Source organism: Branchiostoma floridae, chromosome 4 (assembly GCF_000003815.2).
Source record: "Branchiostoma floridae strain S238N-H82 chromosome 4, Bfl_VNyyK, whole genome shotgun sequence".
Lineage (NCBI taxonomy): Eukaryota > Metazoa > Chordata > Leptocardii > Amphioxiformes > Branchiostomatidae > Branchiostoma > Branchiostoma floridae.
The window spans coordinates 10,781,074-10,794,928 of record NC_049982.1 but is presented as its reverse complement, the minus strand read 5'-3'; the positions used below and the strand labels follow the sequence as shown (position 1 = coordinate 10,794,928).

General features: G+C 39.0%; 1 protein-coding gene across 4 annotated transcripts in view; it reads right to left on the bottom strand.

Moving 5' to 3' along the window:
* LOC118413896 (cat eye syndrome critical region protein 2 homolog) overlaps positions 1–13,855 on the bottom strand; it is a 32,261-nt gene that overhangs the window by 9,563 nt on the left and 8,843 nt on the right. For 3 of the 4 annotated variants that reach the window (XM_035817508.1, XM_035817506.1, XM_035817507.1), the window contains exons 2-5: positions 8,798–8,916; positions 2,212–2,395; positions 635–777; positions 191–310 (exon numbers count right to left, since the gene is read on the bottom strand). In XM_035817508.1, coding sequence (XP_035673401.1) covers positions 191–310; positions 635–777; positions 2,212–2,361 — 413 coding nt within the window. In that variant the 5' untranslated portion in view covers positions 2,362–2,395; positions 8,798–8,916. Of the gene's footprint in view, positions 1–190; positions 311–634; positions 778–2,211; positions 2,396–3,173; positions 3,351–8,797; positions 8,917–13,855 lie in introns of those variants that run through there. The other variant, XM_035817509.1, reaches the window with a different exon arrangement.

The window sequence follows — 13,855 nt, the reverse complement described above, 5'->3', positions numbered from 1 at the left end:
ACATCCTGTCCAGGAACAAGCAACCAACGTTCTCTGCTTCATTCTAATGCTCCCATTCTATGCTAATTGGATAGATATCAAGGATTTGAAAATCTGTATTTATAGTTTCATGACAAAAATGCTTATCTCAGTTTTATCTTTTTAACAAAATGACTGCCCAAGAGCAAGGTTGCAGGGACCAAACATTTACCTGGAATCATCCTTTTTCCTCTTCTTGTGCTTGACTTTGTTCTTGGTTTTGTCTTTCCCTTTCCCCTTCTGTTTCTTCTTTTTCTCCTTTTCTTTTAACTTCTTACGTTTTTTCTTGTCTCTGTGATGAAAATGAAATTGTGGGAAGGTTAAAAATTGTAAGGTACTAGTAATACAAACACATGGCAGATTACATGCTTACAAAAGGTATGCTAAGCAGAACAAGAGGATCAACCCTGCAGTACCACCATCGGTAAATAGGGGGCATTGCTTGCAATCACTGTCTGGGTAAGCATTTTATAACAACAATCATATTTATACATATGTAAAATAGATTAATCAAACTTTAAGATGTCTGAATGTGGTAGAACCTTTAGCAAACTGGAAGGTAAACTGTTAGTAAGCTCTTCCACTTTATGGTGACCGTATTTACTTGAAGACTTACTGTTGTTTTTTCTTGTCTGCCTTATCCTGGGCGATGATCTCTGGGTCTTCCTTGTACAGCCGTGTGCCATAAAAGTACCAGTATGATGCCCCATTGTTGTCTGTTCCAAGAGCTTCTAGTCTTAGGCTATCGGCCTCCAAACCCTGCAAACAACAGCACAAAACCTGATGGTTAACAGAAGTTTATTCACTAAGTTGTTACTTTATTTGGGGGACCCAAATCAACTTCCTAGCAAATGGGACTGGCTTGCGAACTTGAGCCTCTAGTGTGGGTACAACCAAGCTGCAATGGTCTGAAATGTGGCAGGTCCCATTGGCAATAGTTTTATAGGGAAGAGGGTAGGAATTTACTTCTCTCCAAGCAGTCCGACTGTTTTCTTTGCGTTATTTTTTAGATTTTTATTGGGCTTTCTATTTTTATGCTGTTTTCTTTCTGTCTTCCTGCAAAAAAAAAAAAACAGCACAAAATAGAAAGCCTGATAAAATCGTATAAAAGATGTAAAAAACAGCCATAGCAAAACCTCTGCTTGGACAGTAGGAATTTTCCTGTGGATTTGAAGCTTTGACGTGCAATTCACTATACACTGTACAAGTGCACTCTTGGTCAAAGTCTGCCTAAAAAAAAATAAAATGGTGGCTAGCTGTTGGCATATCAATTTGTTGGATGTAACAGAATCAATCTCAACAGTTAATGAACAGCAGAAATTATAACAAATTATTATCTCAAATGTACAAAACAATCAGTTGTATGTATGGTAAAATGGTTTTCAGCAGTCTTCAGGTTAACTATTATTGCTCATTGCTAGATAGCAAAACACATGATTGATCTATATCACATAGAAATGTGACAAAGTTGAACAGGAAGATTAGTTACAGTAATAAAAAAAACTGTTACTTCATTTCATCTCCTTCTCATATGATTTATGTTAGATGGCATGAACAGGGCCAGACAAGGTGCTACTTTGAATCAAAGCAAACATGGATAAATGCGTATATCTGGCTTAAATCCTTTGCTTAAGTTTATCCTAGCTTACAAGTCTGGGCACATCCCCTAGCCTGGCCTGTAAGTACGTCCACCTCTGATACAAGTTCTCATCAGATGCGCTGCCTTTCTGCTTCCTTCTATCCCATGTTCTAAACATGGGGGCATCTGACTTCCTAGCACCGCTAGAACTAGCTTCTGAGCCTAGCGCTAGTCCTGAAGTAGCAGACAGTGTCCCTGACTTCTTGCATTGTTGCCTCTGTGAAGATCAATACATGAAATGCGTTGTTGGCAGAAAAAAAAGTTTTGTAATGATTTGTCTTTGGCCAAAGAATGATAAGCAGTAGAAAGCTGGAAATATTTCATAAAAACAATATTTAGCTGAATTTTCATTGCTCTTTATAGTAGGCATTATTCACATGTTCAGGAGTATAGATGAAGACACCCACTTTAGTTCTGTCCAACATGAGCCAAAACTAAAAAAATCATTCTTACAAGGAAGTTTGAACAATTATTTCTAAAAATCCATTTGGATCAGTTCAATGGTTTTGACCATTTTCTCCAAATGTAACACAGATGTATCATCAAGTGTATACCTTGAGCAGGTCCTGTACGTCCTCTGCATCCAGCCTGTAGTCACACAGTGCGTGGATGATCTCCACCTTTTTGCGCAGGGACAGGTCCTGGAACTCCTTATTCTGGAGTGGGTTGGGTCGTCCCTCCTCCATCTCCCACCTGTGCTTCATGATGTCCACCAGCCATAGCTCAAAGTTGTCAAGTCTGGAAGGGAACAAGAAAGGGTACACAATTAATATTGTTTATCATGTCACAGCACACAATAGGTTTAAAAATGTGCCCCTTCATTCAAGACTTCCTGCAGTGGCAGGCTTTTACTTACTGTAAATCTGGACATTTTTGCAGTGGCTTTATTTTTGCTGTTTTAGACATACCTCTCCATTGCAAAATCATAGTGCCAGGCATATATGCTGTGGTTCCATAGGATTGTTTTCATTGCAAACCTACAACAAAGTGAAAATCTCCTTTTCACTCTTAACCTGAAATTAAAATAAATGAATGAATTTACATGTCTATATGGCACCTGTCCTCCATTGTTAGTAGTTAGACAGGTGTGTCCCCTAAAGGCCTAACTGATGCAAAAGTTCTTTGCACCAAATGTAAGTTAATACACACATTGCACCTGTTGTCCTTGTACCAGTCAACCATCTTATCTGGAATGACCACATGAATTAACGCAACAAGAAGACACCTGTGGTCTGAGCCGTGGAACTCTTGCGATGGCAACTATGATCCATTTTCTACATGCTGACATTTTACCTAAACATTTTTGTGACATATAGCGCAGTCTTAACATTCCAGGTTCTAACTTAGATCGAAAAGCAGCAGATCTAAGCCTTCATACAACATGTACATGTATGAAGGGTTCACAAGACAAGTGGCCATGTTGTGCTTAACTATGAGTTATGGGATTTTCCCCACATGCACTGCCCCAAAACTGTAGTTGACGATAATGTCACACAGTTAAAGCACGCGCAATTACCTGAAGAAGACCAGATGGGATAGGGAGAAGGTTTAAACCATTTAACATGTTCCATTGGGGTTACAATCTTTCTGCATTTTCAACTAGCAGTGGGACATTCAGGGCCTTTACAAATTTATCTACCAAGTCCACATAGGTCACACTTCATTGCCTGCTAAAAGACCACCTGTCCTCAGACATCAAAAGGCCCCATACATCATTGCTAACAGGTGACTGGTTATGTGAGCCACATCTGCAGTAGTTTGTTCAATTTGGCAGCATGTGATTTGGTGGCTCCTCCTGGGGACTGGGGAAATAATGGCAGCAGGGAAGGGTGATCTGTTATGTGTGTGTTTGTGTGCAGGGGGATAATGCCTGACAAGTAGGTCATCTATTATTCCAGGACAGACAAGAGGCAAATTTACTGTTTCATAATAGTGCATTGTTATTGTGACCAGGTGAGGTACAAAGTGGCTGGTATAAACCACTAGAAATGTGACAGTAGAAACAGTAGAGTTCAACTACACGAGCCAACTTAAACTTCATCGACAAATTGCTTGAATGAATAATATTGAATTTTTCTAAGAGTGTCAGACTGAAAAAAAAATTCATAGCATTAGAGACAAGTCAAAGAATTACCCAGCAACTGTATAGCTCTCCTTGGTACACTAACAGGTCTTTCATTGCTAACAGGCCATAAAAGATGAAAACCATTGCATTCCTAGCCATCTCTGTACCCAGATGAGATAAAAGTATCTAATACCAAAGCTGAACTGTCTATCAGATGATCATGTCCTGATCACAACTGGAGAGAAGACAACAGTGGTTCCATGCTGGCCAGATGGTGACAACATGGGAGCTGATATAGTTTATGCACTCACTACCATATGGTGCATAACATGCCTGGTTTCACTTTTTCAACCATCACATCAGTGCCCAGAGGAAGTTGTTTACATCCTGCATGGGTTCACAAAGACTCAACTCTCCATTCTGCTTTAGGCCGTCCCCGCGGCGGAAAGTGACCCCGCTGCTTCGCCATATGGATCGAACAGGTTTACACAACCCTGCCTCCTGTTCACTTATCTTAGGCTAAATAGAAATGTACGACGATTTTGGTTTATAACCTTGAAAATTAAAAATACCAGTATGTAAACAATGGCATTCAAGTCTAATACGAATGCAAGTTACCAGATTACAATTGCAATGTACTACCTCACCTGTAACTTGACAAGGCCAGTCATTGCTCTTGCAAAGAGCTAATAGTGGGCACAAAAAAATCTGCATGTATTGTTTACATCACAGTCTGCCCAGAGCGTACACCCTATATCACAATATTGTACGGCCCCCAGGGAGGTCTAAAAATCAATGGTAAACAGTTATTGAGCTCCATCCTCAAATGGAAGAGCTGAATTGGCCACTTTGTGTGCACTGGATGGCGGGGGAAATAGCAGCTGACCTACATCCAGAAGCAGCTCTAATGTGGGGAGATTGGCTTTTTTATTGATTCTCTGTTTCTCTCCTATCCCCTCTGCTGTTTTCTCTGCCACTGAGTAACCTAGGGGATGGATTGTTTTGGAAGATAGCTGCCTCCGCTTTTCTCCCACAAGCATGGTAACCAACATAAATCTACCTGGAGGTCTATATTAATTATCATTCTCGTCAGTGCTGGCAAATCATTGCATCTAAACATCATCAAGCTTATTACTTGTGACCCAATACAGTCAAACCTGGTCTACCGACCACCTGTGCATAACGACCCACTGTCCACTACGACCGCCGAAAAGCGGTCCCTTGAATTTTCCCATAGACGTAAGCATTAACATTTCTGTATATGACGACCACTGTCCAACGGGACCACGACCACCACTAAAGGCGACCGCACGTTACCTAAACACTGCCAAAACGACCGCGGCATGTGATTTTGTCACGCTACTTTAATTTTCACGGCGAAAAATGAGCGTAATTACCACAAATTATGCCCCCTCCCATTCTCATTACTTCTGGATCGGCACTTCACTCTACAAATTTTCGGTGGCTTCGTGATGAGAATCTCAGGCTAAAATGCCATTATATCCAGGGAGCAGACATGAAAGCGTTTAGTTTCACCAGGCTTTTCGAAGATAAACTAAAAAAAACGCATTTTCTGTCATAATAAAACATCTGACTCGCTGTTCTTCCCGAGAAATACGTATTTTGCACAGCGCGGTTCTGAATCGCGGCGTCTGCAGGTCGGAAATACGCTCCTCTGATTGGTTGAAACCACCAAAACAACAACAACTGCATGTATAATGTAGGGGAATCCCCGGCGATCTCGCGCTCTGATTGGTTGGAGCGGTGCATCATGGGAACTTTGCTGCCAGCTCGACGCCATCTTGTTTCAAAGACTTACGTTTTAAAACGCAAAAGAACGCTATTTTCCACGATTACGTAGCACCATCCTAGTTGAAAATGCATAATCCAAAGAACTTTTCGTGGAAACATGTGTTAATATGGGAATTTATGGTGTCTCAAGCGTAATTTTGGGTTTTGATGCAGCCGTAAAGTGTGCTGAGAGTTAGCGTGGGTTTCCAAAATATACCCCGAAAATAATGTCGCATTTTTCATGTCACACAAAAACAAAACTCCCGCAAAGAAGAAGCCTGCAACATTTTCTGATCATAGCGATTACGTTTTGGGTAGAAATGTTCGTCGATTTGCCGGCGTGCAGCTGCGTGATACCTCAGTTACAGAATATTTGTTGTTACATTAGGGCCGCGGTATGAGAAAAAATTATGCCAGCCCCGGCACGGCACGCTGCAAAAAGCCGGACGAATTACCACCGTTTTTCTTTTTCAAATTATTCTTATAACATATCTATTATAAATATCATTACAAATATAATACTTTTTAATACGAAGAATAACATAAGTATACGTAATTTTAGCATTATATAACATCGTGTTATCTTGTAAATAATAAGAAAGACAAATGCGTTTCATGCATAAATTATCGATGTTCTGACTTGTCAGTTTCTTTACTGCCGCCACGTTGTTTTCTATATAAAGACCACCTATGTATGAAGACCACTTTTGCTGGGTCCCTTGAGTGGTCTTCTTATACAGGTTTGACTGTACTTAATCTCCAAATGGTTCAGGGCTAATTCTGTTGCCCTAAAGGATACCCACCATGGAACATTTGCACTATATGTACATCTATTTACTCCTAAACAAGAATAGCATTTTAAAAAAAATCATGAATGAGGAACAGACCCGGAAAGTCCTAAAGGAAAGCATGTTTATCATAATTCATGTAAAAATCAACATCAAGGCTGAGGAAAAAGTACACGAGAATTTCAAAATCTAATAATATGAAAAAAACATAATTTTAATGGTAAGAATTGAGGGCAGTAAACAGTCTATCATGATCATGAGAGGAATACAGAGGTTTCGAATGAGCTACATTGTAACATTAATACAAATGACCTGGGAGGGAATTTTTCTCACAAAGTAGGGTTAATTTCAGGTCATAGTTGTATAGATTTACTCCTGTTCGTACTCATAGATGATTTATGGCATTAAGTGGTTACGCTAAATAATGCATATATCTATACAGATCTAAAATGGCAAGAGCAAGAGGAACGGAGGATCCACATCCAAACCTAATGTTGTCTTAGATCTAATATTATATCAATAACTGGCACTGTTAAGACAGCAGTTGCAGGATATTCACCTAGGTCAGCTTGTAACTTGATATCAGGCTCTCTACAAAGAAGCACTATGGGTGAATTGTTACTGGCTTTTTATGTCAATGTACAAAAACTGCAGCTGCACAGAGAAACTGGATAATATGGGCAGGGTAAAAAGTCTTTTCTTTGACATTCTGCTGATTGTTACAGCTGTACAAATTTTGGAGTATTGGAATATTACAGGAAACAAACAAATGATGTCATAAAACTTCTATTTTCCCTTTTGTAAACCTATTCAATGTACTTTCATTGCTCATTGTTAGGGGTGAATTTTCTAGCATGGAGCAATGTACTAAAACTCTCCTCTTCTGACATACTTCTTCCCAAATCCCACCTGTTCCTTCCCCTAACTCAGTAAAATGGACCAGCCCTTCATTACTTTTGCTCAGAGTGCTTCCTACATTACAGTGACCTAGCCTCCTACAACCTCAACTCCTGCCCTGCAAGTGACCTCCCGTGACCTTTTGACCTATCCATGACCTTAATGAAAGACAATCTTCCAAACTCAACACTATATGGACTATACACAACTCTCTGGTGTCCACTAAAACATATGTTCTGTCTGTGTCTAGGAAGTACTATACACAGAAAACATTTCATATAAGCTAACATGTCAGCTGCTGGTTTATTGCCTCAACTAAAAATGTTACATCATAACATATTATTTGATTACAATGGTTGTTTTCAATCAGGTAGTGTCACAAAGGCCATGCTTTGTTGGTAGGATTAGGTATAGGTAACCAAACAAAGAGGAATCATCTACAATTTGTTTTTTCTGAAACAGACCTGTTTTGTTTCATTCATTTTTGTTACTTCTTGAAATATCATTTAATCAAACTGCAAAAACTATTGTTTATTCATTTGGATGAACATACAGCCAAGGTTGCCCAAATAGCTGTGGGCATTTTAATGCCAACCTTGGGGGAGAATAAAAGCTGATAAAAGCAGTTACTTGATAAGCTATTGCCTTGAAAAGTATAGCCCCCCCCCCCCCTGATATACACGAACTGACGAAAGAAAAGTGTTGGAGCTTTAAACCATTACTGTCCCATCCATGCAGAAATGAATAGGAATCTACAGTGCCCCATCTCCTGCCTGTTGAACATTTTGTCCTTGACCTCTTGGGTTATGTGCTGGAGTAATTCTATTTTGGGCTGAAGAGTGGTGCTGTGTGGTGGGAGGCATTGGGAACATACCACCACAATACTCAACACTTAGTCACTAGAAGCTTTCACTTCAATTTGATTTTAGCAAAGAGTGACATGAAACACCATGGACGGAGATCTACGTGCCTGATGACTTAACTGTCATTACGAATAACAATACAGGTACTTACAAAACATGCAATACACATTATTGAAAAACCCTCCCCTCAGGACCCTAGGATCCTTCCTGATCTATCAACAAGTTATGAAATTACATATTGGAGCCACAAGAAAAATGAATATCATCTTGAGCTAACACTAATATAAGGACAACCCAACCTATTTCCAACATCAATACTTGGTTATTATAAACAAATGCATCTACATCATGCATATGCATAAACATTATCCATCACCAATGGGTACAGAGATGTGATTATCCTAATACAGTATGGCAGGTTGGTGGGGACAGGCTATGTAGGTCACCTCTCGACCTCAACAACTAGAGCAAGGGCAGCTGCCAAGCACAACAATAACAACATCCAATTTACATATTCAAACATGCTGCATTTTTAGAAGGAGAGCGAAGGTCAAGATCACATACAAATTGTTTATGGAAAAACATTACGACTTGGATTTTAAAAAATCCTTAAAATACAAATAGCACTTTGAAATTCAAGCCTGGGGATATAATTTGTTAGATTACAACAGCTCTTCAATGATTGATGCAACATGAAGACCCCTGCAATACAAATGGTAATACGATAATTACATACCCGATATCTCTCCTTCCGTAACACCCCCGCAATAACCTTGCGATCAGGTCTGCCAGGAAAACGTGCGTGGTGTCCCCATCACAACTGCCGTCATCAGCCAGCAGCGCCTCTTCCAACTCCTGTAAAGAGATGTGCAAACGTCAACATCACAGATAAAACCAATGATAAAAACGCTAGCGGCCAGTAATTCTAAACACTGAAACAGTAATTTTAATAACTGAAATATGAGACTGTGTACAAAATGTTGTGATTTCTTGTATATAATTGAAAATTAATGATTGTGCAATGGAATGACTTTAAGGTAATAGTGAACTCAAATGTGCAACATTATTCATGTAATGTCTTGTGTTCGATGTCAATGTCCCCCTGCATGTTCGGTCGGCAAGTTTTTATCAAGGAAACGTAAAAGACAGTTTCAATCCACTGCACCAATACCTTCTACATTGATGGGAATATCATCTGTAATGGTGAAGAATATTTTGTATTCATCAGCACACAAACAAGCAAACCTACTTGCAAATTATCTCATTACAAATAATTACTAACTACAGGTTAAGCAATGAATGCCAACCATTCAGAGTTTTCAAAACATGGGCAAATAAGACAAACTCAAGTTACTCACTTCACAAAACAACAAGGTTTATAAACTTTATTACAACTCTACTCTCTAGTTGAATTCTGTTCATATAATAAAGCTGTCAGTTACTGGCCCCTTTGCGCTCTTAATTGGGGGTTAAATTAGTTCTAAATAGAGTGCAATATATTTAGATACAAAACAACCAATCAAATGATCCTTAAAATGGAAACTGACACCTTTCTCGATCAAATTGCCCTTAGAATGTTAGTGATTTCCAATTTCCCCTGTCCGTTTTACTGTGGCATATGGCACAAGTTACATAACAGCATGCACTAATGTTAGGTTTAAGGCCTTTGGTCATGACTGTTCTAATGTAACAACAGGGCGGGGACATCTGCAGACAAATGGCGATGTTACTATTTTCAAATCCCATCTAATACACCTGCCTGAGTATTCCCTGAGGGGGTTGCAGTGGGAATTTAACATCAAAACCTTTGACATGCATAGGCCAAGCTCCTGTCACTGACAATGACATAATGATTAGGAGTGGATGTGCTTATCAAACATCACAGCAGGTTGAAAGGATTCCCACAATTTTGCATTGAAACAACAATTTTTCCATGTTAGTTTTGATATTCTAGTTGTTTATTTGTGTTATTTCCATGTCAAATTTGGCCTATGCCATGTGCCTGAAGCTGTAAAATACCCGAAAAACTGTTAATTCCATGGTATTACTATTAAGACTAGCGACAATTTATAGGATATAACAAGTAAAAAAAAAACTTGATATTTCTAAATTATGTTGCTAGCATTCGATTTAAGACATCTTCTTCAAATGCCATGTCCTTTTTGTTGTTAAATGGTGAGTTATTTAATCCCTACCGTGGGACTGTACAAGCCCCTCCAGCCCAAACAACACAAGCAATAATATGATGAAGTTATGATAATATGAATGCTTGAGGCCTAAAATATTCCTTGCACAGTTTCTGTTTCCATCCTCTCTTTTGATCCTGTTGTAAACAAACAAGAAGCAATATCAAAACCCATTTGGACAGCTCAAAATAAACATACCCCTTACCAAGAAAAAGGCCAGGAAAAAGGTAAGATTTTCCATAACAAGTTCACGTTCAAAATGTATACATGTGCAGGCTGAGGTGGCGGTGCAGCATGTAACATAACCGGCACTTTAGTACTTAACGTGTACAGCTGGGGTGTGTGGAGCACACAAGGCTGGCAGTGATCCATGCAGGGTCCCTTTGGATCATGTTCAAAATCGCCTTCAAAATTAGCAGCTCCCCTAGGGAGGCGAGGGAACAGCCTCTCCCAGCTGCCAACAAATCTGCCTGTCTTTTCTCCTTCCCTGCATTCACTGCTCTATATAAATACCCGGTAAAGCATTTGGGTGGAATAGAAATTTCGTGGTGCAATCTTTTCAAGTACATGTATTTATGGGTGTAAGCGACAGCAAACCATTGAATACAAAGCCAAGTTACTACTTCACTACAGTAATTTACATCAATAATTCCCTTCAAGAATCTCAGGTGCTGTTTTTTATTTCACCAGCCTGATTCTGAGAAAACTACAATTAGCCTATTCTTACTTTTATACCATTTGTTCAACTTTGCCTATTCATCCTTTACAAACTAGTCACCTAATACCTGATGTGAATTACACTGTTGCAAAGAGGATTAACGGATTACTTTACAAGGGCTTTTACTTCGACTGTTCGAGCCTTGCTGTTGGCACATTTTCAGCAGGTACATTGTACCTGTTTGTGACTGTGATATTTCATTACAGTATTGGAAGATGATACTTTCTTCTGGTTGTAACGTTGACTACAGTAGATTTTTGTATGCTACCGGTATCTATAATCCATATTATTTTAGGAGTGAATTTGCAATGATTAAAAAAATATTTCTATTCAAGCCTCCAGGTGATGAAAAAGTTAACATTATACAAATATTGAAATAATTAAGTTAATAATAATAATAATATAAATGTTGTGTTTACAAACACTGTAATACAAATTCCAAAACAACAGTGATTGGCTATCAGATTGCCATAGTTAAAAAAAGTGTCATTGATACTTAAGAGAAAAGTCCCCAAGGGCCAATATATAAAAAGTACATGCCAACTTAATGTGTTAGTAATAGGGACTGGAGTTGGCAAGTTAACCCTGATCTTGACCTTGTGTGACATAGGACCATTAATCTATTTGACAGCTTGATTTGTATTTTCTCCTTTCCAACAAATTCTAAAATCTATGTTTATACAAATATGGTTTTAACACCGTTCAACACGGATATTCTGATCTGACTCTGAGGTCACAATCAGCCAACTGTTTGCAGAATTCCACTTGTTATGAATTTTGGGACTGTGTGTTTACAAACAATGACACTCAATAAACCCATGCAGACCCTGCACATGTATTTCCTACACTACAGATGTAGACACTTCCTTCGTCATGAATATTTCCAGCATAAGGAGGGGTGATACGCACACAAAGAAGTCCAATAATCGTTCATAAGATATTTAAAAAAACAAAACATGAACAAGGCGTTGAAGACAATTGTTTCTTTTATTGCCCCTAAAATTAGTTTTGTACCCTTACTTTTGTCAGGCCTTCCCAGACACACTGTATTCAGCAGTACACATGCTGAGATTGCATAGATTAATTAGAGCGTACTTGGGGGTTGCATTTATTGCCTCCTAAAATTAATCGCTATCAGTAATTAACCTTTGAAGTTTACTTTAGGACCCCTTCAAGAAACACACTTTTGATAATCATCACAATGACTGTAGATGGTAGCAGTGCATTTGTATCTAAGCATATAGCACTTTTATCTGCACTAAAATAGATATTAAAGTGTTTGCAATCAAAAAGTTGATATGGCAATGGCCTTGCTCTAAGGCTGTCCTTGATTTTACTATGGCAGCGGTTACATTACAACAGCTGGCACATGGCTTAACTATTCAGCTGTCCTTCAACCATAACAGAATCAATGCAAACCCAACTGTAACCTCACCCTGCAAATTGCCTAATGTCGTTCACTCACAGCGAGGACACAAGGACCACAGCTGTTCAGGAGTTACAGCTCCCGTAAAAGCTGCCAACAGCTCACTTCACTTCATGGCAAGGTGGGGGCCCATTGTGTTCATGGCATGGAGAACACCATTTTTACAAGTTTCCCCTGCATAAAATGCTACACACTGTCAGTGAAAAGTACAAAGCCTAATTGAATCCCATTTGATACTCACAAACTACTCCCTGAAAGCCATACATTTTATCACCCTGATTTAAAAAGGATCATAAAGCAAAACAGGGCTGATCAGCTTTGTTTTTGCTCCATTTGCACATCAAAGTAGCCCAATCGATTGCAGCTATGTGTAAAAATTGAAAAGTCAAAACATATGAATTCCTATATCAGAGGGTAATCATAGTCTCTCAAATGGCTGCTGTAATTCGTTAAATTTTCGTGGGGATTCTATCTATGTTCTTGGTTTTTGCAGTGATTGCTCACTGCAAACGTAAAACTGGTAAATTTTTAGTATTTCTTTCAGAGAACAGTACTATAGTATATGACTATAGCACTAATGCAAACACAACATTTCCTCCCCAAAGCAGTTACTCAACATTTCCTCCTTACCATTTCCTAAATACGGTAAAATAAAATCACGGCGAGTCTAAAAGCAATTATAGTACCTCAGTACAAGTTTTGAGATCTCCACAGTGTGATAATTCGGTAGACTCAGTTTTCAGCAAGACGTCTACTCTTCCCAGTGTTCAAAAGTCTCCCGTCCAAATCCTTCATTGTGTCAGCATCAGCTTGGCTGACATAACCCCATCTTCCTACACAGATCTGTGGCCCTGAGCTAAGCAGTAGCTGTTCCTTGGTAGTTGTCAGGTCTGTATACTTAACCTTCTCCTTCTCACTAGCCTAACCCCTGGTTAGCCCACTTAACAAGGCTAATCTGGAGCCAAAACAAACTTTTTCAGACAAAACATTACTCCAAATCCCCCTTACCACCCAAGAAAACCCCACTGTAGCAAGGAACCTTGGGATAAAAGCAACAGGAACCGTATGTCAATGCTTTAACAAGACTGTTCATGGCTGTAAGGGTTATCTTCAGAAAACACTCCCCAATGTTTATAGTAAACTAGCCCATCTGTATCATGAGATATCAAAATAAGACCTATATGATCCTTGAGAACTGCAGTGATCATACTCGAGATGTGGTAGTAATTATAGTCCCAGATGCCTACAACAGTAGATTATTTTAAGCTTCTTATCTTCTGTACTATTTGTCCTCAGGCACTTCATCCTTCATATCAAAATAAAAACAGGCTACCACAGGATATGCTGTAAATTGATCAATAAATCAAATTAATGAAAACGAAAAATAGGATGCGCAAGCTCCTACATGTTTTGCCAAATACATAGGACTAGCTATAGCATGGCAGCATTGCATGTTCGTTATTC